The following is a 25,103-nucleotide window of genomic DNA, read 5'->3' as shown; positions in this document are numbered from 1 at the left end:
TAAGCAAACTGACTTAGAATCAGAGTCGTGAAATACCGAGGTAAGACTGTATGTACTAAAGGACACTTGTAACATTCAGTGACAAAACAACTTGAAGTCTTTCTCGATGTCGCATTTGAAAGACTAGTGGAAACTTTTCATATCGAATGTTAGAACTTTCTTTCAGGATATACCACCACTGAGAGTTTTATTGTTTTTGATTTTTGGCTTTGACCTGAAAAAACAACGCTGATCAAAGACTCCTGAAACCGAACGGAATACAACCTACATATTCAATAGCGCTAAATTTAGAGACACTAAAACAAACTTAAAAAACTCAATGACAAACAAAGTATTTTTGGTTTTCTAAGGAGCACTCAAAATGTGTGCGCACTGGTTTTACAGCCCCAGATTAGCACGACCCTTCCCAAGATGAGTAAGGCCGTATTTTGTTTTCCATGGCTATCACGATTTCTGTGAAATGTACCCATCGCTGTGTAATATTCCCATTTCTGAAAGAACAGTGCAAATGTACGTACTTTTTTATTATTTTTAAACTAGGGCTTATAATTTTCGGTTTTAACCGATAAAACACCCCCAATACAAAAAAATAATGAAATCGGTGGATAGCCAATAAATACTGGAAAACACAGGGAAAAACTGTGGAAATGGTTAATCAAATCACGTTGACATTACCCTATTCCCATTAAAAAATAAAACCTACTACCAAAATAATAAATGCATTTCCCAGTGCTGCTGGGCAATGTCCCGCCTTCCTGACTTGCATCTATCATTGATTAGTTCTGAAAACTTTAAACCCGCCCCAACTACTGAGTGACAGCAAATTCCTACATTTCTATTGGAGACTCCGCTTGCGAGATTTAAAACGAGATTACAATCAGGATGGAGGCTTGGTAGTGGGATTTCAAGCTGTATTACAGTTAAGACACGGAGGATTTAAAACAGAATTGTGGAATGTAAAAAAAAGGCTAGACACAAAAACCCCAGAAGAATGTGCCCGTGACCAAAAGGATTTCACTGTGGAAGACAGCAAAGGAAAGCAGGTACAACTTAAAAAATAGCTAAAAATAATCACAGAAAAATACAATTAATAAAACCCGCAAAACAGCAGCACTATTTATAACGCACCACCTGTTACACTGCATTCAGGAACCTGGCAGACGGTTTAGTTTGCTCCCGGTTAATGCTTGAACACGCTGCAGAGAGCAGCTCGATTTCTTTAAAATGTCTTCAATGAAAAAGACTGCAGCTGCATCAAAGATCAGAAATCTATTTCTACTAAAGAGCGCTCTGTCCAGTACAAGAAGGGGACATTTCACGTGTCTGTTGTTATCTTTACATTTATTTATGTTTTTGATAATTCACTGATGGTAAAAACCGAAAGACTTTAAAAGATGGACATGGTACAGTTTAGCATTTACTGTTTTTCAGATAAGCATTTAAATATTTAGTAACATCTAGAGAAAATGGTCAATTTTGAATGTGACAACGCTATTTTCTTCTGCTTTAATAAATATTATGTTTAAACGTGATATATCTTGAAATACCTATTTTTATACTGTGAAATTAGCCAAATTTTTACTGTGGAAACAATACAGCCATAAACATTAGGCACAGGAGTTCAAGATGAGTTCTAATGGGGGGTTGTGAAACCAGCCATTAGGGCTATATATTGTTGTTAAAGCTAGTGGCTGTATAGGAGTAGACCCACCATTAGAGCTGAAAGGTTCAACTTCAACTCCACAATGATGAGGATTACGGAGGCGAATGAAAACCTACAACTCTTAATGAAAACAACACAATAATTAACGGTTTAATTACTTTTTAATTTCTAGGTGCCAGCAGGGAACACTGTATCACTGTACACTAAAGCATCAGAGTGCGTCACCTACTATATTACAAACGCAAATGAGAAAAGAAAATATGTACAGTATTTCAGTATTGAGCAACAGTCATTGTAGTTTATGGTAGCTGGTAAAGGGTAAATTACCTTGAGCTTTATTTCTTTCTGCTCTATTGTCCTCGTTTGTTTAATTTGGCCAGCGTGACTCTGTTACGATCGCAAGCAAAATTAGAGCAAGCCACTGTCAGCGATGCTTCATGCTGTACAGCTGTGGTATGCATGAATAATAAAAGACTAAACATCCATACCAGCACACCATAGAAACCACTTCAGGACGTGATTAATGCATGATAAATCACAAGCCCTGGGAACCTCACTGACACAGATCAATGAGCGACCCTCAAAACAGGTCCTATAAAACATTACCAGTTACAGCAAACGCTTAGTATAACATGTTTACAGCAGGATTCACAAAAACAGAAATGTGGAAATCAGCGAAAAGCTGGAGAGTATCTGTGCACAATCCTGGCATTGTCTCAAAGTAGCGTTTGGTTTGGTTAACGTTCCCTGCCTGGGTTGCACTGTTCGGTACAGCACTGCAGCCCTCCACACTCCCAGCTCCCTCCCGGACACATAACCAGGGCTATTGTCTCTGCTGCCATGCCCTTCCCATAGCGCTCCCTCCATCTATACAAAGCACAGATTTCAGCCTGAATGCATATGCAAGCTCTCTGATACAAACTAATTAGGATCAGGGAGGGGGAGTTTGCAAAATGTGCAAACTGAATGTTTCTGTTTGGATAATGCATTACAAAATTGTTATTCGCAACCCAGTTGAATATCGGGCAGGTAATAAAATACATAGAGTTTTTTTTTTTTAACCATTATTATTTTGTATTTTTTTTTAATAGAAAAATAATTATTCGTAGACTCACAAAATCCTTCAAATATAACTGGAAAAAGCCTGCAGAAATTATTATAGATATGATATATGGATGTCTACGGCATTTCCAATGACATAAAATACTACCTCTCTACTGTACCTTGAAATACACAGCCTAATGTACTGTACAGAGATGTATAGGTATGGTTTGCACATTTTCTACAGACAGCGTGGCAGAAGCAAACCCTAACTGTGAAAAACGATTTCTGCTATAAACAAGAGGCAATGACCGCCACACAATGTATTACCTTATAATAAATTACTATTAGCCCTAAAAAGAAAAGCATTTTTTTAACTATACAATACAATATAAACCGGAATAGAGTTTCACAAGCGAGGAGCACAACAGCAAAAAGCTCTGGCTCCAGCTGATTTAAGATGATTTTTTAGAACAATTACAAGTTCTGCATTTTCTGATCTCAAAGAACAAATAGGAACATACAGAGGAAGCAGTTCTTGCAGATAGGATGGCCCTAATCCATCCTTATAAGTTATTACGGCAACCCTAAAATCAGTTTGATAACTTCAGAATTATATCGTATGGCTACAGCCTAAAGTTTAGCGTCACTGTATAGAATTAACTCATTTTGCTTTATAAAGTCAAATGAAACCTGCCATAGCTGTATGTTCTATAAACTGGATGACACCTAAACACAGAATAAGATGGACTGGAACGTTGACAAATGCTTAACGGTAATTGGTGGATCTGTCATCCGTGTGTTACAACAATACTATTCTTCTTATTTCAGTCTTGTCAGCTTGATTCAGACTCGCAGCTTGTACGAGAGGACCGTTCCTCTGCTCTCGCCTGGCTGCGATGATGCTCTCCTTGGCTCTCCTCTGCCGTGAATATTTCCTCCAAGGCTGCGGTGCGGGTCTCAGGGGTCCCAGGAGGTCAGATCTGAGCAGTGCAACTCCAACGAGCTCTGGCAGATTCGCCTAAAGCGACTGTTGCCTCCAGTTCACTGGCATTCCATCCTGCATGATTTTTTTTTCTGCCTAAATGGGTAAGTTAGTGAACAAGTAGCCCAATTACGGTGGACAGGGTCCAGAGGAGCCTTTAACAAGGAATGAGATCAAATCTCAGTGGTGACAAGCAAATACAGACACACACACACACACTATAAATCAGATATTCCTATGCAACTCTGGTTACCTGCCCTCAGGGTACTATGGCAATCCTCGTTTGGTTTGAACCAGATTCTATTATCCAATACAACATGCATTTTTAAAACTGTAGAGTCCTCTCGCTATCATGCTTCGATTTTGTTTCAGGGACACATGGGGACCGCATAGCTGCAATTAAACTGGGTGAAAAGCAATGGCACGTTTCATTTGTACACATACTGTGCCAGCGCAGTGCCTGCCACGTATTTTGAGCTGAAAACAAAGCACAGCTTTTTGAAAAGCTTATTCGGGCCCAATGAAATGTGTGCGTTTCATATTTAATATGCTGGTAATGTTTTAAAACAGGGGTATGCGTGCAGGTTGACCTGCCAAATGTGAGTCAGTAAGCTTTTATATATTACAATTTTTAACACAAGCAGAGCTGTTGAGTTTCATAAGGGCCATGGTACTATACCACTCATTCACAGCCTAATGGATTTCTCATGCCATCTACCTGCAATACGTAACTACAGCTACAGCCAAAGGTTTTGCACAGCCCTAGAGAATTAACTCATTTTGCTTCATAAAGTCGAATGAAATCGGTTTCTTGAACGTAGTTTCATTTTCCGAACTTTATTTTCACTTTGACTAACCTTGCTTACCCTGCCACCACACTGCTGTCCACTTCCTGTGCTGAACTTCCTGTGTGAGCAGGATGTGAATCTATAGTGGAATACACCAGTCTGGCAACATATATACAAAACAAGTCTGGTCGGTAACATCCATGTCCCGTCACCACGGCTCTAAATCCTAAATCAGAGCTGCAGCATCAGTGTGATCAAAAATGTTACTGTTACTGTCATATCTGAACTGCACAGAACAGTATAGAATAGGAAATGGCAGCGAGCAGCTGAATGACAATTGGATTAGCGGTATTGAATATATGCCACTACAAAAGGAAATTAATTTTGGTAAAGTACATTAAAATGACTGAATGACTTCTCGCGTTCTTAAGACATGTAAAAAAAAATTATTATAATATATATATATATATATATATATATATATATATATATATGCAAATCTCCCAACTTTACTGACACAATAGAAATATTCTTCCACTGAACCACATCACAAGTAAGATTTCCGTCAGCGATCAGGCTGCTCTCCTTACTGTCCATTTAAAAGAGATCCTATCAATAATAATATAAATGGAACATACTTCTGGCAGCACGTTTGTGGTTGGGGTTAGGTTAAGGGGTTAAGGATTTGGTTAGGGTGTGGGTTGGAAACTGGAATCGGTTACATACAGAGTAATCTGATGTTGATAAAGTTTCAAGTTTTGGTGCCCAAAATAGGGGTTACCACCCTTGGGGTACACAAAAACGGGACCTCTGAAATGGGGACGGGGTGTTAAAAGTTTAAACTCTCTTTGGCAATCTTATTTACATCCAACAGGAAACACTGATAATAATATAACTACTACAGTGTGCGTCTGTGCACTAATATTGTATCCTTTTTGACACCTTCCTCAAAACCGGGACGATCCAGGAAAAAATGGGTCAAACCTAATGAGGTTTATTCATAAAGCATTAGCTCGCCAGTAAATTCCTAAGGCATATTTACTGCTTGGTGGTCCCTGTATTTCATTAGAGGCAGTTTGGCATCCCTGTAGCAAAAAGCCGTTGTGGGCTACAGTATTTCAATTGGAAGACCCCTGCAAAACGACCAGAGCTGCGTGATTCGGGTCCATTTACAAGAGCCTTTGTTTGTATTGCACACAATGACGATTTCTACACGAGTACAGCACCCGCCTGATGCTATCGGACAGCCATTTCATTCTAGTATACAGTAGTGTGTATAATTGTACTGAAAAAAAAAAAAAAAGGTTAACGATTGATATAATTCTACCTTTCATAGCACAGTATACATGTAATAACATGATCAGATAGACGCCATAACCTTGTTTCAGACAGACGTTTTCTAATGAATTGTCACATTAAGTCGTATATATCAATACTAAACTGAAATAAAATCTGCATTGAGGGGGTGCCAATTCAGATAACGCGGAACTGTTTTGTTTATATCGGTTTGTATTATTATTTTTTGTATCTGGTTCTTTAACTATTTTTTTTAAGCAAGATAGTATTTTTATTATTATACTAAAAAAAAATAGGGAACAAGCGAGTGGGAGGAAGCAGGGATTTCCTATAACATATTCCCGTCCCTTCCCCCTCTCTCTTCTCTCTTTCCTCCCTCTCTCTCTCTCTCTCTCTCTCTCTCTCTCTCTCTCTCTCTCTGCAGATGTGTGATGCTATGCTGTGCAATGCAATACTGTACTAGCCCTGTCTTACTATCATTCCTGTACATGCAACTGACTCGCGGTGACAACCCAAAATTAAAGAGAGAGGCGACTCACCTGCCCCGATCTACACCTCCATGGCTGAGTCGAGGCTGATGTAAATAATTAACAACCTTAATATAATGATGGACACACTCCCAGCTCCCTCCTGCCGGCGACGGGCATGGCCGAGGGCTTTTCAGTGAACAAAACCGAGCTCTCAAATCCCGTTTTTAAAAGCGAATATTTCAGCACGGATGCGGCTTCCCTGTTTCACGGTCAGTGAGTGCTTTGCTGGACAGGCGGAGGCTTGGTTGGAAAAAAAATCCTCAGCTGTCAGAGTTAACTCGACCAAGCTTCCTCAAGGAGTTCCCGAGGTCACGCCCATTTTGGGACGTCACCTCCCCCGCTGCCTCATAAACAGCCAATCGCTGCGCCAGCTATTCGACAACACGCAATTAAGCGTTTGTATTGACAGTTTGGTGAACCAGTTGAATAAAGGGAGAAGTTTGAAGGACAAGGCGACTCGCCAATTGGATGATGGTATTTTTTTTTTTTTTTAATCTTGTTTATATGAGCGTTGTCTCGTTTAGGGGAATGTTTTGGTCGCTTCCATTGAGGCGGAGCGCACCAATCAGAAAGAGGGAGACGTTTTGATTGTCAGAGGGGTTGACCAATCGCACGGAGTTTTTATTGTACGAACGTAAAATTGACAGAATGGGGATGCGTCGTCCCTTTACATTATTTTAAATTATCATCCTTACAATCGAGCTTTTATTTAATGTGACCGGCTGCTATTTTATATAATAAATACCGCTGTCGTTACTCTCATTTAATTATATAGATCAAAAGTCATAATTAAATGATGTGTGGATTACTGTAAAAAAACGATTTCACATCAGAAAAGAAATAGCATGTTGACTCATCGTCATATTGTCCCACAGTTTACCCTGTTAATATCATATCAGTAGAAAACTCTGGTTGGCTGTGTGGTCCAGTGGTTAAAGAAAAGGGCTTGTAACCAGGAGGTCCCCGGTTCAAATCCCACCTCAGCCACTGACTCATTGTGTGACCCTGAACAAGTAAGTGATTCTGCAGCTGATGCATAGTTCACACACCCTAGTCTCTGTAAGTCGCCTTGGATAAAGGTGTCTGCTAAATAAACTAATAATAGCAGTAAACAGCACTGAGCTATCGTGATTAGGGTTTTCATTCAGCTTGATTTTGCTTCGACTTCTCCACTTAGGGTGAGCAAATGTTTTGTTTTCTTCTTTTTTTTTTAGATTTCAACAAATAATTGAATGCCATTGTTCTTATTATTTTGCTGTTGTTTATAATCAGTTATAAGAGATATAGTCTGTGTTTTCCGGTCTGTCTGCCTGTCTGTATATATGTCTGTTTGTCTGTCTGTATATATATCTGTCTGTCTGTCTGTCTGTATATATGTCTGTCTGTCTGTATATATGTCTGTCTCTCTGTCTGTCTGTCTGTATATATGTCTGTCTGTCTGTATATGTCTGTCTGTCTGTCTGCCTGTCTGTCTGTCTGTATATATGTCTGTTTGTCTGTCTGTCTGTATATATATCTGTCTGTCTGTCTGTCTGTATATATGTCTGTCTGTCTGTATATATGTCTGTCTCTCTGTCTGTCTGTCTGTATATATGTCTGTCTGTCTATGTCTGTCTGTCTGTATATATGTATGTCTGTCTGTCTGTCTGTATATATGTCTGTTTGTCTGTCTGTCTGTATATATATCTGTCTGTCTGTCTGTCTGTATATATGTCTGTCTGCCTGTCTATATGTCTGTCTGTTTGTATATATGTCTGTCTGTCTGTCTGTTTGTATATATTCTGTCTGTATATATGCCTGTCTGTCTGTATATATTCTGTCTGTATATATGTCTGTCTGTCTGTCTGTCTGTATATATTCTGTCTGTATATATGTCTGTCTGTCTGTCTGTCGGTCAGTCTGTCTCGCCAATTGTACGGGGCGGTTTTGCTTACAATACAGTTATTGTACTTTTGCAAATTTCTTTTCTTTTTTTTTTTGCTATTGTTTATAATCACTTATAACGGATACCTAAACTAGTGTTACTGAAACAATCTGTACGGAAGCTGGAGCCCCCAGGGTGTATTTAAAAACAGCGCTGTGGGGTTTTGATTATAAAGACAAAAGCTTTCTGAACTTGTTAAACTTATGATTTTATGGAGTCATTTTCACATGCCCGGGAGGGAGCTATGATGAACACAAAACCGTGTACCTTAGAAAAGAAAAGATACACTTCAGTTATTTCCTGGTCGTTTGTACAATTGCAGGTTATTGTTTTGTTTCTTTTGAATACTGCATATAAAGAGAATTTTGTGAATTTTAGCAGTTGTCTATAATGGCCCATTTTTCCTCCATTGTTTAATTAATTTCTGAAAGGAGAAAAAAAAAAATCATGTTACAAAATCAGGACAACACACATTGAGAGCGCTGAAGAAAACTTGAAAGCAGTTGTTTGGTTCTCGTTTTGTAAAAATATCAGGAGTTGTACCTCTTTTAAAAAACAGGAGTTCATTAAAGCCTTGAGTAAACGCTTTGAATATATGGCCCTGTGAACCAAAACGTTTGACTTCAGCGAACTAGTTTGTTCTCCCCAAGGAGTGCAGGTACTATTACACACCACCAGAGGGAGCCCTCCCTCTCAACACTGAAACAAGCAGTAAGTGACTGGGGCACCTCACAGTACATGAAAATAACAGTATTTAATGACAATTACATAATTAACACGAATTATCTTACTTAACTACATAGCATTGAAGTAATTAGTCTCAAAGCGACAGGCTACTATCAACCACAATCAACATGTTTTTCAATCAGAAAAGCAATACGTAACATGCCATCCATCAATTTACTGTGCAGTCCATTTTTGGTGCTTTTGATGCTGTATATATATATATATATAGTGTGAGATGTTGCACAAGAAAGGGTATTTGAAATGACAAGCGGCAGGGCAAACGGACTTCAGTGTACGACAAGGACAAACATTTTTATTTTTTCAAATCTTGTTTCATCTTCGCGTATATTGTGATACTCTTAATTACAACGTGGTTCGTGGAGCCATGCGGTCTTCTGTGGTCTTGGGTGGCTGTGGTTCTGATTTCTTCTCCAGTTTCATTGCCATCTGACACCTACAAACAGGAACACAGAAACAAATAGAGAGACGTGGCTTTTCACACTCATTGCTGTGGACTGCTGCCCGAGTTACCTTGGCAGTCATTACATCTAAGTACTGACTGCTAGCAGAAATTGGGATGGAAGCATGCTTAACAACAGCGTGCTGTAGCAGCTGCTGTACTGCAAACAACATTCAGGTTGCAAATGCTTCTAATTTTTAAGGCAAAGGAAACAAGATGCATAGTAAAACTGATCATGTTTCTAATGCTGTTAAGAGACAAGGGAATTGATTTGAAAGCCTTGGGACACACTCCTTTAACCCTTTAATGTGCCCATAATGAACTGCCAGCAGGATGACAATCTATTGGAAATAGCATATGAGAGTACAATGTACTAGTAATGTTAAACCGGTTTGCTGACATAAGTAGAGTAGCTTAGGGTTAAAATGAGTGGCGAGATCAAGCCTGTGCAGAAATGTATTGGAATGAAATCTGGTAAACAATTAGCCTCGGCAACCTTGCAAAAGAGATTGGGTAGTGGTCGGATGCACTTGAATGGAGTAACAGCTAAAGGGATAAATGTAATTAGCAGGATAACAAACTGTAGACAGACTGTGGTCACGTGTGTCCTGAGCCCATATGGTATAAATACCAGGCATGGAGGCGACACAGACAGAGAAGCCTCTAATACCTCCAGGGTCATGGTGGGCTATCGGTGAATCAGTCTGAGGACTCTCTCCAGAGGTTCAGGCAATCTGATCAGTTGTCTATCTCTGTTAATACTAGCGGCACGTATTGGATCTAAGCAATACATGTAGAATGTGACGTGGGTATTTGGAATTAATAAATGGTAACATTGTTCAAATTTGAAACATGGTCTGGTCTCATCATTACAGAACAATTCCGTGTTTGCTTTCATTCATAAAGCTTACACTGAAGTCATGTATCTCCATGGGGCTGGCTATTGTAAACGGCAGTGCAGTACCTGGGACAGGGGGACGCCCCGTGCACGCTGACCACCCCGAAGTGTCCGGTCCGGCCCCCGAGCCGCCGGCCGTGCCGGTGCCGGGACTCACAGCATGCGCTCAGACGCTGCACCACCACCCCGTCCAGAGAGAAGCGCAGACTGAACCCAAAGCCAGGGCTACGATGGGAGTGAATCCAAAAGCGCTCTGCAACAGAGACACAGCGCGCGGTTAATCATAATCATAATCATAATCATACAAGCAAGAGCAATAACCATACCACCACTACTACTACTGCTAATAATAATAATAATAATACCAAGAACAAAGAAGGTAAATCCAGCTCTAGTCAACCACCTTTGTCCGGGATAATGTGACCTTTCAACTTGCCCCACCTTCTCTCAGTACATATAAATGTCGAGTGGGCAGGGTTAGCAGAGTCGAATAGTCACATGGGTTGAATGGAATGTGGAAGGCTGTTCAGTCCCGGCACTTAGGATTCTCCAGACAAGCTCCAAGCAGCTCAAAACCAGGTAAAAACAGATTTAAAGAAAAACGAACCCTCAGTATTGGGGCAACAGAACCTAGAGCCACTCAGAATAATGACTGGAAGCACCATACATTGGTAACCGGTAATAGGAAATGTAAAGAAAAAACCTTTCAAATGATACTTGAAGCTCCACGGATAGCTCAGTCTCTTGTACTGGGACTTACCTGACCTACACACCACGTTACTGGATCCTCAGCTAATGCACTATCCTTACACTATTGCACTACTAATATGTCACTGTAGATATAACATTGTAGTAATCCTAACTTGTTGCATCCTATTTTATTTTGTATTATTTGCACTTACTGTAAATTACTGTATTTAAACATTAATCTTGCATTGTAACCCTGTACTGCCCTGTAACACCTTGGATAAAGGCATCTGCTAAATAAATAAATACTAACAATAATAATAAAGAAGGTCATGCTCTCCGCACTTGCCTTGCTCCAGTAGCTTGCCCTTGAAGACACAGAGGTTCTCCCCACCACAGTGCTGCTGGTAGACAGCCACCTCGTCTCGGGGGTCCTGGCGTTCACAGGGCAAGCTCACCTGCTTCCCAAGGTAGATGAGGGTCACCACCGGAGACTCTGCCCCGCTGCCTGTCTCACCTTTCAGGGAGCCCTGCAAGAACTGGGGTGTGTTTAATGGATCCCATAGTAAAAGCATAGCAAAGTGTAATAAAGCATAGGAAAAGCATTGCAAAGCAAAGGTAAGCATTGTAAAGCACAGAGAGGTATTGCAAAGCAAATACTATATATATATAGATATATATATATATATATATATAGATATATATATATATATATATATATATATATATATATATATATATATATATATATATATGGTGACAATAACAGACTTAACTTTATAAGGAGTTTACTAATGTCCTGGCAAAATAACCATTAATAACCTGATATAACAAATATGCCTGTTTGGCTGTTACTGAAATAGAGTACTAGGCACTGCATTGATTACACTAGCGTATACAGTATATACATATTCAATGCGGAGTCTATTGCACTGTGCATGCACAGCATATTCGTAATAATTAAAAGCAAAGCTGTATTTTGCTACTGAATGTTCAGGATAGTCAAACACTGCACAGCGACTTAGTTAAATGTGATCCTTCTAATCCTAGGCTTTTAATTCCCAAAGTGATATTAAGTGGGGTGGAAATCAGCTGCATAGCTGTTAATAGTGAGTGACATTTAGGGATATTATCAGGAAAGTGTTCCTGTTGTTTCCCGTTATAGTCTGGACAGGACATTTCAATGTGGTGATAATAAGATAGATAGATTATGAATGAGTAGTTTTCATTATATAGGTTTAATTTTGGATTGTTTGCAATCTTAGTTCACAAAAATAAATACATAAATTAAAAAAAGAACCTACGGCAAGTTTCAAATACTCATGATTAGTGATCAAAGTTATGAAAAAAAAGCCATAGAGAGGAAGGAAATCACCTGGTACAGGTGAACTCGTACCTTGACTTTCTGCGTCGACTCTTTAGATCTGGGCTGGCTTCCCTTCTCGGGGGCCCTCCCCTTTTGTCTGATTGGTGCACACCTCTCGGCAGCTGTGTCCGGGGGGCGGGGAGACAGGTCAATAACAAGTAAGCCGCAAGGGGTGACTCCACTTCCAAGACTTAATCCGGTCAAGTTCTCGATGGTTTTCTTGTCCAGCTGAAACAGCGAAACAAGCAAGGAAGCAGCTCAGTTTCTGGGAATGCCTGCAGAGAGAGTTATCTACGCGATTTAGCATTTTGTGGTTTCAAAGCTGCCTAATACTGTGCACAGCTGGGTTTAAATGAGGAAGTCTGATCAAGTTGTGGCTTTCCTTCTAGGCTGTTGTATTTTCCACAGTGGGTATTGAAAAGGTCATTAATAGCATACCCTGGTTTTACTATGAGTTTAATAAGACACACTTTGGCTAATCAAGCTCCTAGGGAAATCTAAAATGGTGAAACTGCTATGCAGTAGTCTTATTTTCCAGCCCTGTTTGATATTGAAAGTTGCACTCTGGCAATGTTTTTGATAGTTGTATATTTTAATAGCTCCTCTCAGTAGGACTACATTAAAGAGAAAACATAAAATCCATGTAAAAAAATATTTTGCTCAGATCTTTTCAGATGTCCGTTAAGAAAGACCTGTTGGTGAACAAAATGCAAACTACCAATAGTATACAGTGAATGTATTCTCTTATAGCATACAAGGCTGGGTTAGCTGTGCATGTTAACTTCTAATAAATAAATCATCCGTTGTAAAATGAAATGGTAAATGCAGAATTCATTCAACAACACCTCCTCCTACCCCTGACAGATATCGCTTGATCCTCTCCGTCCTGCTGTGGACTGCATCCTTCTTCCTTCTGCCGGAGCTGGGGGTGGAGTGCTGGGCTCTGTACCCCGTGGTTCCTCCCCGCTGTGGTTGATCCTGGTCCAGCCTTCTCTCTGCTGTGTCCCTGATTCTATGGGAGCTTCTCTAGGTCAGAAAAACACAGCTATTGTCACCAGGAATTACTATTGAATTAACATAAAAAAGTGTTGTTTTTTTTTACTTTCAAAATTAGGTCCATGAACGAGATGAAATCTGGACACAGGATAAGATTCACTGGGATTATTAGACTCATTCAGGATTTATAATGTACAGCACACCTCTGTGTTGTGATACTTCTCGTTGATTGCGGTGACCAGAAGCTGCCTGGTTTGGTCCATGTGTTCCTGCTTGGCGATGTTGAGTCGATAGACCTTCTCTGAGACAATTTCACCTGAGTGGGTTACCTATCGAAGCAAAGCAGGCACACATCCAGAACTGTAAAACACTCAAGAGTGCTACACTTAGAAATACTGAAAGAAACATTTTGACTAGAAGTCTTTCTCAGTGTCGGTGTAACATTTAAAACGACAAATGTATCGACTAGAAATATTTCTCAGTATCTTTAGAGTAAATCTAATGACAAACGTTTTGACTTTGTCCATGTCTTTGGTGGAAATTCAATGACAAATGTTCTGTCTATTCAAACATTGAAGACATTGCGAAACATTTGCCATTGAATTTACACCGAAGACATTAAGAATACTATGGGGCACCTTGTGTCATCAATAAATATTGGTCTAGCTTCTGAAAGCTTTTTACTACAAATTGCCATCCAATTCTAATAATACAATATAAGAAACCATTTCAGACTACACACAAGTCCCTAAATTAAATGTAGTTTATTGCAGGTCATTTTAAACAGGTTCGTTTTTACGATTTTACAGATTGTGCTGCTGATGTTTTGGGGTAAAGAGCTTTGAGAATGAGCGAAAAGATGATTTGTATAAACAAACAATCACAAATAAAACACATCAGCTCTGTGGAACTTGTGGGCAGTGATTACCAGGCCAGCTTTCCTGAGATGTCTGCGTATTCTCCTCCTGTGGAAGAAGTGAGCGAGGTTGTCATCTCTCAGTCCATTGTAGGAGGGGATGAGGCTAGGAACAGAAAGGAGTCTCAGCTCGGTCTCAGCACGGTTCTGAACCCATTATTCGATTATTATGATCGAGCTCTCCACTGAAACCAGGCGCTGCCAATCAGACGAGGGTCATTGGTGTCGATTGGAGCCGATTTACCATTCAGAGTGAAACGAGTGAAGAAACGGCTTCTTGGGTTTGCGATGATCGCTGCTTCTTACACTCTGGAGAACAGCGGTCCGCACAACCCAAGCAGCACATTTAAAGTGCTGTTCCCGTATGACTAATAAAACACTTTCGGTGGTAGACATACAGACATGTACATAGCCATATATGAAACATATCATATCTATTTCTTTATGTACACATAGATCACGTACACCAACCAGTCACGTAAATCACTATAAGGCAGGGCTATTAAAACAAACCTGATTCGGTTGCCTTTTACTGCAGATTCACTCTTATTTTTCCTCCTCAATTTTAAAACAATGCCACTTATAAACCAAGTAAACAAACTCACCTGCTGTCTCCCGACGGCATGTTGTGTGAGCTGGATCAGTCAGTCTGCTCTGGATACATCTCCCTGGGTGGCAGGGTCAAAGGGCTGGCACCGTAGCAACGCTTGTGTTGCCTGGCAACAGTAAACAACAAGATTCTAGATGGCAGCTCAAAAGGATTGATGCTCCCGGACACACACACACACCTTTCACTAGGTAGACTGCTCCAAGCTTAACCTCTAACTTGCCTTTCTTAAAAAGCTTTGATTTGTTTTTATGAGACTTTTTATGATGACATTTGCAGGACTAGCAGCACTGGTTTACTCTTTCTCTTTGGAGGGTGAGGGAGGGAAAGAGCAGTTCATGCCTCAAGCCTGCCCTGGACTGGAGGGAGCACCCTTTCTCTTAGGAGGGGGTGAGGGAGGGAGGGAGCAGTTCAGTCTCCATGCCTCAAGCCTGCCCTGGACTGGAGGGAGCACCCTTTCTCTTAGGGGTGTGAGGGAGAGGGGGAGCAGTTCAGTCTCCATGCCTCAAGCCTGCCCTGGACTGGAGGGAGCACCCTTTCCCTTAGGGGGGTGAGGGAGGGAGCAGTTCAGTCTCCATGCCTCAATCCTGCACTATATTGGAGGGAACACACTTTCTTGAAAGCAGCTCTTAATTTTTCCATTTTTGGTAAATTGGATAACAAATGATAAAAGCACAAACGACAGTGTTAAGTCTGTATTGCCCAGCAGGTGGAGTTGTATATATAGTCATGTTTATTTACACCTCTAAGTGGTACGAGATAATAATGGAAAAGAGACCAGCCAATAACTTGTTCAAATGTTTTTATTTCAAATGGGTTTAAAATAGAAAATATATTCTGTATTAATTTCCCTAAAGCATCTAACACATACACACGCACAGACACACGCGCGCGCACACAAGCATCTAACACAGAAACACACACACACACACACGCACACAGGCGCGCGCACACACACACACACACACACACACATAAGAACATAAGAGCATAAGAAAGGTTACAAACGAGAGGAGGCCATTCAGCCCATCTTGCTCGTTTGGTTGTTAGTAGCTTATTGATCCCAGAATCTCATCAAGCAGCTTCTTGAAGGATCCCAGGGTGTCAGACACAGGCAGACACGCACACACGCAGACAGGCTCACACGCACACGCACACACACACACGCACGCAGGCGCACACGCACACACACGCACACACACACACACATTACTGTAACAGGATAGCATCAAGAATGAGACTCTGAGGCTAGAAACTGCAGTTAAAGTGCTGTTGGCACAAGTTTATTAACAAAATAAACAAAACAAACACAGTAACAAAGCAACTGGCACAAGGGCCAAAACAAAAGGTTCACACAAAACAAAACAATACTTCTGTCCAGCTGGGCATTTGCCTTCATAGACCAAAACAAATTTACACAGTACACAGCACACAGCACACAGCAAGACTCCCTTAAATCCTATCCAAACACTCTCTCTCAGACAAAGGATTTTCTCTCCTTATATCCCATATATATATACACTATCTCAGGGCTGACTCCTCCCATTCTCTTATGATTGGCTGCTCATTTTGCATTCCAAAGAGGATGGGTGGAGTCAGAACAAAGTCGCCTCTTTCTCAGTAAAGAGGGCGGAGCTGTGTTTGTGCAGGAACCATGTAGTTTTTCAATTCAGTTTTTCTTACAGTAGAGACTGGGGTGATGTAAGCGCTCTGCATGTGAAATAGTGCCGAGATAATTTAATGCCATGACACTTATATGTGACGACTACACAATGCTTCTATGGCCTCTTGTTAAGCCTTGTTGTGATATCTCTTAGTACAGTAAAGTCTAACCAGCCCCTCTACAACTCGGCATTCTGTATAATTCTGCATGATTTTTGGGTCCCAACCAAATCCCTACTGAAACGAAAGGTGTGATCCCCTCTACAATCCGGAACCTGTCTATTATGGAATCCAACATGATTTGTAAGTCTTAAAATCAAGTGATTTTTCTTGTCTAAATTTAGATTATGGAGAAAATAAAATTAAAATTGATACAACCTTTGAATTACTAGGTATACCTGGACAGTATCTTAATGTGAACGTGTTCAAATAGTTGGTCAGTCAATTATACCTTTTTTCTTTAGGTACAGTATGGGATTTTACAGAACCTCGTTAACCCAGCACACTGTATAATCCGGCACAATTTTCTGGTCCCACGCCTGGATTAGACAGTTTTTTCTGCACTTCCATGTGTTTCATTGGTCTGTAGTACATGTTTTGTTTTTTTCTACAACACCAGCACAAAATGACTTTTACAGCTTTCTATAAACTCAGGTGTGTTTTAAATGTACAGACAAGCACTGTAGGGCTGACCAGAATCCAGCTAGCAAGTGACTCATTGGTCTAAAAAAAAAAAACACAGTGCTTTATTTTAAGACTGTGTTTTAATGCCTGGTTTTATTACTGTCATTGTCATGAAACCTCTGGGGAGAGTTCTTAAATAGCTGCACCCAAAGAATACCATGTCTGAAAGTGTTTGTTCGTGTTCAGAATGCTCTTCAAGTCATTGCTTTGTACCCTCGGAGTCCAGAACTCCACTGACCCAATCCGCTGGAGGTCCTTTTGCAATCCAGAATAGAGCTGGAAAAACAACTTGAAATAATAATCTGATGAATTTGAGGATGAGAAGTGTATCACTGGCACGCCTTATTAAATATCCAGCAGTGGAAACATGAGCGCAGGTTTCTGCTGCTCTATCTATTGTAGCTGCCAAGGAGAAGGTTCCCCTCTATAATAAATATCATTTTCACAGCTCTCTCTCTCTCTTCCCTCTTTTGGACGATGCTTGAGAACTGCTGCTGAGCAGTTTTATACTGTGTTGAATAAGAGGTGCTGTTTCTTCACTCCTCAGCACATTTACTTGGCTCGCTGGAGCTGTCTCTGTGTATATCTGAACCAGAATAGGGAAATTGCTGCAAATAATGAGGGAAAGCCTTTCCGCTGGCACTTGGGAAGGGTAAACTGGAACAGACTTGGATAGAAATGACACTCAACCGCTAAAATACACACTGCGTTTAGAGGATGGGTACAGGAATCTGAAATGCAATTGCCATGCCAGCTTTATAACTAGTCAGCCACAGCAGATGGGACAAGTGGACTCTGTCCCCTTGCTCGACATCTGCTTTAAAATAAATACATTCGTCCTACTCTGTGAACAGCACAGAGGGGAACTACCAGCAACATTTGGTTGCTTGTGTCCCCAGGTTCCAGCCAACATCAGTCTTTGTTTAATGGAAAAAAAAAAAGTTACAAATCAGTCAATATCAGCACTCTTGGTTTATTATCTCAGGATTGTGGGCACCGCTTTGGAAAGACAGTCTGTCAGCAGTAGTCGGAATAATCTTCTTCTACATAGTTCGCTGGGAACAAGCCAACCTGTGAAAAAAAATATTTATACGTTATTATTATTTTTATAATAGTAGTCATATTATTTCTGCTTATGTTCTTGTCACGGTTTCACTTCTTGTCTATCCCCACTTTGTACAGCTGTGGCCAAAAGTTTTGCATCACCCTATAGAATGAACTCATTTTGTTTCATAAAGTCGAATGAAAACCTGCTGAGTAATGTTACGTTAACATCTTGAATTACATACCGCTTTGTAGTTTCACCATATGCTTAACGGTAAACTGACATAAAAGGAAACATGTGACATTTCGAAATCGAACATGAAATACTTGCATGATGTTAAATAAAAGATCAAAATTATGTTCGTATAGTTTTTGTTTGTAAAATAGCTGTAGATTATTGGGCTCATTTTGCACACCCCCTGGATCAACATGGATTTAACTGGCTGCAGAACTTCTAACCTGCACATGGGAAAACTAGTTCTGTGAATATATGCAATATCTATATGGACTACCAATATACACTTGTCATAATGGGGCATATTCAAAAAGCATGCCATTAAATGCATTGGACAATAGCATGCACAAGCTTTCCGGATCACAATGCCTTTAAGGAGAGATTACTATACCCAAACCCATACATACAATGCAAAACACTTGCATTATTATTCCTGATTATGGGAGCTGATTGGGTTGGTTCCAGCACTGAAATGGGTTTTCTATGTCATGTTATTGCTCTAGTCCCTTTGGATAACTTACCCGCCCATAGATCTCTCCCTTCCACCAGCCCTGCTGGCCCTTCTTTGAGATGATCTTGATGACGTCCCCTTCTCTCATGGAGAGCTCCAAACGGTCTCGCGCTGAGAAGTCATACCGAGCCCTGGCTGTGCCGTAGTATCTCACGCTGCCCGCTGCAACCCACACAAGAAAATGATGTTAATACAGCATAGTGCAGATTATCCCATCCACAGAGAAGCGATAGAGGGAGGGAGTAGTTCAGTCTCCGTGCCTCAAGCCTGCCCTGGACTGGACGGAGCACCCTTTCTCTTAGGGGGTGAGGGAGGGAGCAGTCCAGTCTTCGTGCCTCAAGCCTGCCCTGGACTGGACGGAGCACCCTTTCTCTTAGGGGGTGAGGGAGGGAGCAGTCCAGTCTTCGTGCCTCAAGCCTGCCCTGGATTGGAGGGAGCACCCTTTCTCTTAGGGGTGAGGAAGCGGTCCTATCCTTGGCCTCTCTTTTTGGAGAACAAGGCAAAGATACCAGGAGCCTGTCCTGTGCGTCATTTCAGCTGTACTGAGCACACTAACCTGGGGACTTGGCGACTGTCTGTTGCTCAGGCTCTTGGAAAGGGAACTGCAGAGTCGTGTCCAGAGCCTTGAAGCATTCCTTCAGAGTGTTGCGCTGGTAGAACTCCACAAGCTCCTGCGCAGCGAGAGAGGAAAATAAAAAAACACATGAGGACATCAAAAGCACCTGATTGTTGAGGAGCCTAAGTGAGGGAAACCACCCCCACCTCGTTTAGCACAACACTGTGACTTTGTGCGGTCAAACGAGAGGAAGGCCCTGCTGTATAGAGTTCATGAAAAGATTACAAAACTCTGATTCTGAGTGCAGCTGTGTTAAAGGATGCTGTTATGTGGCTGCTATCAGGGAAAGCATGTTTTATTGGCTGAGAAGGTGTCAATAAAGCTAACCTCACCTGACCTGGTGCAAGCAGGAGTTGCTGACACACAGAGATAAGAAGCCAGCAGCTAAGCTTTGCACTCAGAGACTGTATAAACAGCAGCACTTGGAGGTGTATTCGAGAAGCATCAAGATCCTCCATGAACACACACCAACGCTGTGTCCGCTGCTTCTTCCACAAACTAGAAACTGACATCACTGCATCATTTCTGTTAATAACTAGTGGCCTCATTATCATGTCTAATGATAGCGATTATGCTGCAAGTTTTGATTATTGGGATCAATAAAAGGAAACTTGTTAACTTCTGCTTAAATCCTAGTTGTGTCACTCCTTCGCACAGAGAAATACACATATCAATGAATGATTTCGTTGCCTTACACTGCCGGAAGTAGATCACACAACAAGCACCAGTGTCGGCTGTCGAATGAGCCTGGCATCTCAGCCGCACCCAAGCAAGGCTGTCTGTTCAGCTGTTCAGGACCACACCCACAGCCTGTGTTGAATTCATTGTGTGTTTTATATTTACACTTGGTCCCACGCCTGCATATCTGAATCACTGTTGCCAAGCTGTTTGAAGAGGCTAGGAGCTCCCTATCCCCAGGGCCAGCTGCAAGGGTGGGAATGTGGGAGGTGTGAGTTGCAGACAACCACTTATATATTTATATTTTTATTTATAATTTGTTGGTAACCGTGGGAGTGGCATTTCACCAAATGGGGATGTCCCTTTACACCAGTTTAAGTTTTAAACGCCTTCAAAAACTAGGTGGGCGTGGTTGTGCCAAAAAAAGGTCCCACTTGTGGGACACTGCAGGGCGCTCAAAGGAGGACTTACTATTAACCCTTTGAAAGCCTTCTTCTCGTTAATTTGGAACAGCCCGCTCGACGTGGTCACCTTGATGTGCTTGATTTCAACGTTGAACCTGGGACGGGGAAAGAGGGTATCTGTGGGTTAAAACTTAAGAAGCAGACAAACGTTCAGCCAAGTGCCTTCAAAAGTGATCAAAAACGAGTCCGTTAATAATGTTGTATGTCCTTCCCTCACGTTTACAATTACCAATCAATGACAATTCATTTCCGGATTGAGTGTTTTAACAGTCAATTGGGAGAATATTTATTTCACATCCGCGGCAAGACATTTTTACTGCCATACCGAGGCTGTAAACTGACTCCAAGTACTGTATGAGTAATGAGTTTCTGCACACCCTTAGCGTCAGTTCTTATAAAATGTTCTCCAGACGCGTGAGGCAGCATCTTATAACCGACTGGCAAGAATGATACAGTTTGCAAATGATGAACTGTATGCAGAAATAAATGAATACATAAATAATTGTTGTAAAAAAGAACTCTATGTACATAACATGTCGTTCTGTGAATTGAATGACAAAAATGTACTGTAACGATATTTTATTGGATGCAATGTCTATAAGTAAGAAAATTACTAGTTTTTTTTTTTTACATCCCAAACGTCGCTGCTGTTCATGAGATCAGTCGCCCTGCCGCTGGTGTTATTCAAACCTGGAGATTATGTTTAAACACGGCGAGGGGAAGGTCAGCATGCAGCTACCGACACCAACAAGAAGGCATGAAACCAACAAGCAGAGGAGAACTTGAAGCATATACGGGAGCTGCTGTAAATCAAGGTCAGCACATTAGGTTCTGAAACAAAAATGCTGTCCCTCTAAGATCCAGTACTATTCTTATTTACAAATGAACCCCTGCTAATAACAATGTATTATCTTAAAAACGTTATGTATAGAGTACGTATATCAGCATACCCACATTTCTACCATTATCAGATCCTTCACACTTTATCACTGTGAGGGTGGAGTCCATATCACCCAGGGGTGTCACTATGTCAATCTGAACTCATTTCAGCCTTGAAGACACAGAGAGAGTCTTCCAGTCTCAAGGTTTGTCATTGAATTGATTATGTTCCTATTAGCATTTCTATTGAAGACACTGAGAAAGACACTGAACTTGCAAAGTTTCTTTTAGTACTTCTAAATTTAACTTGTAAAATAAAGTCGTCCAATGGCAGAAGCGATTATGAGAAGGCAGTTTTAGTATGCAAGTGCAGCAATGGAAATGAGACTGCCATTGCACAGCAGTTTGATCCATTCCTGGTTTTACTATGAGTTTAATAAGACACACCTGAGCTTGTTACTTATATGGCTAATCAAGCTGGTAGTAAAACCTGGAATGTGTGAGACTACTATTATTATTATTATTATTATTATTTATTTCTTAGCAGACGCCCTTATCCAGGGTGACTTACAATTGTTACAAGATATCACATTATGTTTACATACAATTACCCATTTATACAGTTGGGTTTTTACTGGAGCAATCTAGGTAAAGTACCTTGCTCAAGGGTACAGCAGCAGTGTCCCCCACCTGGGACTGAACCCACGACCCTCCGGTCAGGAGTCCAGAGCCCTAACCACTACTCCACACTGCTGCCCACACTACTATGCAATAGGAGTCTCATATCCATCCATACCCTCTACATAGGTAGAGTAGGCTGGACCAGGCCTCTGTCACAGTGGATTAAATGGAATAAGAAAGTAGGTGCTGGGCAGTTAGAATTCTCCAGACAAGCGCAAAACCATTTCAAAGCCAGGTAAAGGCAGACATAGAGAAAATGATAATAAATCAATACTGGAGCCTCAGTGCAATCCTGAGTGTAATCCAGTCTGCTGCCTCTAACTCACTTGATACTGATGGCGTACTCTCCCGCATCTTTCTGCCGCTGCCGCACCAGGTAGGTCCCGTCAGAGCGACTGCTGAGGAGATTCTCAGCGCCGCTGCGCTCCATGTTCCCAGCAAACCTGCAACAGGACACAAGAGTCAAGTGAGCTGACCTGGTTGTTGCGTCTCTGTATGCGTGGAGTGGATTCGACAGGTACAAATAAAGAGGTGCAGCAGGACTCTGTTATAAGCTGCTTACTTATTTTAAACAATGTTGAAGAAACAATGTTTTATTTTCCCCCATATACAATCAGGACAGGAACACAAGTCTTCACTATTGTACAAACTAACAAGAGCCCCCAAGCTCTGCCAATCTCGCTGCTTATAGGCAATACTACCCAATGAGCATCGAGTACATTCACACTCCTTCTTCCTTATATGGAACATGGCATTGTGACATCATCACGTTTAACTCTTTAGCTACCTGAACAATTGAATCTGCTCTAATCCTGTTATATGTATATCATATATACCACACTGGTAAACACAACTTCCGTCAAGCAGCGAACCGTCTGTGTGCTGAAACGCTTGTCTATTCGATGTAATTTTTTTATAGTTTTACCGTGGGAAACACAACACTTTTAATTGAATAAGGTCATGTTTGCGGTTGGCAATCGACCCTAGTTTTCAGTCACCTATTTTCAACCAGAGGTGCGAGACCTTGTTAATGACTCACTTTAGCCGTAGTTTCTCAGCACGGTAATATAAATTTACCAATAGGGCATCTATGAGTACAAATGCATAAGTCCAACACTTTGATACTGTATTTCTGAGTTTAATTGAAATGTTTTGTTGCAGTAAACCACATTGAAGCTCAGAAACATTGAAACTGGACAGACCCTACTTACCAGGGATACATGGTGAGGTCTGGAGGAAGCCTCTGAAAAAGAATGCAAACGATCATTACTCATACTTCCAATGCAATGCGTACGCGCTTTATAAAGAGGCAGCTCTCCTGTGAATGTCAAAAACTTGTATTTTACACAGATGTAAATGTTTGTACAGACTGTAATGCTATTATTATCTGATACGGGAGGCGAATGAATCAGTGCAGGAACAGGACCCCTTACAAAAGTTTCCTCTAGCAAATACATAGCACAGTGTAATAAATCACAGGGAATGGTTAAGCATAGGTAAGCATTGACGGCTGTAGCGTCGGGCCTCATTACGCCCTTGGGCAGTCCATATTGCCCAATACTGCCCACCCTGTCGGGTCTTAGTGCTTACTTCATGAATGTGTCAAACCAGGGTAAACTATGGCAAATGCCTAGTATAACCAGGGGGAAACTGCAAGAATGCTACAGCAGAGGATGGAAATGATTTTAGTTCTGTAACAATGAGACAGAATGTGACATCATACTTACAGAGACAAAGGGCCTGACTTTACTGCAGGGAAACCAGCCAACTTCATTTGTACAGATATTTCTGCCCTGGGAAGATAATGAGAGATATAAAGAAATAAACACATTATATATATATGCAATTCTAGTACAGTCTAATGATCTTAAACTGCAGTGACAATGCAATTCTAGTACAATGCAATTCCAGCACAGTCTATTGATCTTAAACTGCAATCGCTTTGTCATTCTAGTACAGTCTAACTGCAGTTGCAATGTAATTCTAGCACAGTCTAACTGCAGTTGCAATGTAATTCTAGCACACTCTAACTGCAGTTGTAATGTGATTCTAGCACTGTCTAACTGCAGTTGTAATGTAATTCTAGCATAGTCTAACTGCAGATCAATGTAATTCTAGTGCCGTCTAACTGCAGTAATTCTAGTCCTGAAGGAGATAAGGCATGGCTGCTGTACCTCCCACCAAGACTGGTCCACCTCGGCTTTCGTCAGCTCGATGATGTCACCTAGGGCGAGGCGCAGCGGCTGTCCGAATGCCACAGGGGGAGGGGGCATCCCATAATACTCCTGAGACACCTCCATTTTGGGAAGGCCTGGGCGGAACACACACAAAGCAATACGTTGTCAATGCAAGAAGATACAACACGGTGCTAACACAACATCAGGGTCGATCATTCCCTATAATGAGGCATGCAGCTTTCTGTTATAAAGAAATCAAAGAGTCTGAAGAGAATCAAATGCCAATAGAAAATGTAAGGATCATGCTAGAATTAAGCAAATCCTGCAAAACTAGTGAAGAGTTTCATGCCTCGAACAAAGATTGCAAGAAGGGTTCTGCATGCATGATGCACGGGATGCACGGATCACGTTTGCAAGAAATGACTGCAAGGGTTGCACATATTATTATGCAAGGCATGCATGCACCTTTGCTCGTGTCATCCTTGCATCGTTCCTGCTTTAAACATTTATTTCATTTACGGTCATGCAGGATCCAAGCATAATCCTTGTGTTTTTCTTGGTATGGGATCTTTAGGTCACTGTTAAGATC

General features: G+C 41.1%; 3 protein-coding genes and 1 long non-coding RNA gene across 5 annotated transcripts in view; 1 reads left to right on the top strand and 3 right to left on the bottom strand.

Annotated features, from left to right (window-relative positions):
- The window catches only part of LOC117965551 (EVI5-like protein), a 57,973-nt gene extending 51,368 nt beyond the window's left edge, over positions 1 to 6,605 (bottom strand). The window contains exon 1 of the mRNA XM_059007161.1: positions 6,313 to 6,605. The gene's annotated coding sequence lies outside the window, so the exon portion shown is untranslated. The remainder of the gene's footprint in view (positions 1 to 6,312) is intronic.
- On the top strand, positions 682 to 13,291 carry LOC131705056 (uncharacterized). The gene is made up of 3 exons (XR_009310145.1): positions 682 to 1,043; positions 3,536 to 3,793; positions 13,229 to 13,291. It is a non-coding gene; the product is annotated as an uncharacterized LOC131705056 (long non-coding RNA).
- LOC131705055 (uncharacterized) lies at positions 8,963 to 15,016 on the bottom strand. Of its 2 annotated transcripts, none has more exons than XM_059007159.1 (7): positions 14,882 to 15,016; positions 14,289 to 14,382; positions 13,564 to 13,689; positions 13,220 to 13,390; positions 12,395 to 12,592; positions 10,378 to 11,537; positions 8,963 to 9,407 (listed from the first exon to the last, which is right to left on the bottom strand). In XM_059007159.1, the coding sequence occupies exons 1-6, from the start codon at positions 14,899 to 14,901 to the stop codon at positions 11,307 to 11,309; spliced, it is 840 nt and encodes a 279-aa protein (XP_058863142.1). In that variant the 5' UTR covers positions 14,902 to 15,016; the 3' UTR covers positions 8,963 to 9,407; positions 10,378 to 11,306. The 2 variants fall into 2 exon arrangements, with proteins under 2 accessions (XP_058863142.1, XP_058863143.1); XM_059007160.1 differs by having other exon boundaries at positions 10,378 to 11,528; positions 14,882 to 15,013.
- A 1,123-nt stretch (positions 15,017 to 16,139) lies between these two features.
- The window catches only part of LOC131705034 (proto-oncogene vav-like), a 47,527-nt gene continuing 38,563 nt past the window's right edge, over positions 16,140 to 25,103 (bottom strand). The window contains exons 20-27 of the mRNA XM_059007022.1: positions 24,512 to 24,648; positions 24,065 to 24,130; positions 23,549 to 23,580; positions 22,664 to 22,780; positions 20,785 to 20,872; positions 19,576 to 19,690; positions 19,030 to 19,181; positions 16,140 to 18,300 (exon numbers count right to left, since the gene is read on the bottom strand). Of these exons, the coding sequence (XP_058863005.1) occupies positions 18,247 to 18,300; positions 19,030 to 19,181; positions 19,576 to 19,690; positions 20,785 to 20,872; positions 22,664 to 22,780; positions 23,549 to 23,580; positions 24,065 to 24,130; positions 24,512 to 24,648 (761 nt within the window). The 3' untranslated portion in view covers positions 16,140 to 18,246. The remainder of the gene's footprint in view (positions 18,301 to 19,029; positions 19,182 to 19,575; positions 19,691 to 20,784; positions 20,873 to 22,663; positions 22,781 to 23,548; positions 23,581 to 24,064; positions 24,131 to 24,511; positions 24,649 to 25,103) is intronic.

Source organism: Acipenser ruthenus, chromosome 34 (assembly GCF_902713425.1).
Source record: "Acipenser ruthenus chromosome 34, fAciRut3.2 maternal haplotype, whole genome shotgun sequence".
NCBI classification, from domain to species: domain Eukaryota; kingdom Metazoa; phylum Chordata; class Actinopteri; order Acipenseriformes; family Acipenseridae; genus Acipenser; species Acipenser ruthenus.
This window is presented reverse-complemented; position numbering and strand designations above follow the sequence as displayed.

Excerpts from the sequence above, each read along its gene's own strand:
- LOC131705055 (XM_059007159.1), bottom strand. The coding sequence starts at position 14,901 with ATGCCGTCGGGAGACAGCAG. Across the intron at positions 13,690-14,288 it reads ATCTCAGGAAAGCTGGCCTG|GTAACCCACTCAGGTGAAAT; the intron begins GTAATCACTGCC and ends TTGCTTCGATAG. Across the intron at positions 11,538-12,394 it reads AGTCGACGCAGAAAGTCAAG|TTCTTGCAGGGCTCCCTGAA; the intron begins GTACGAGTTCAC and ends AACACACCCCAG.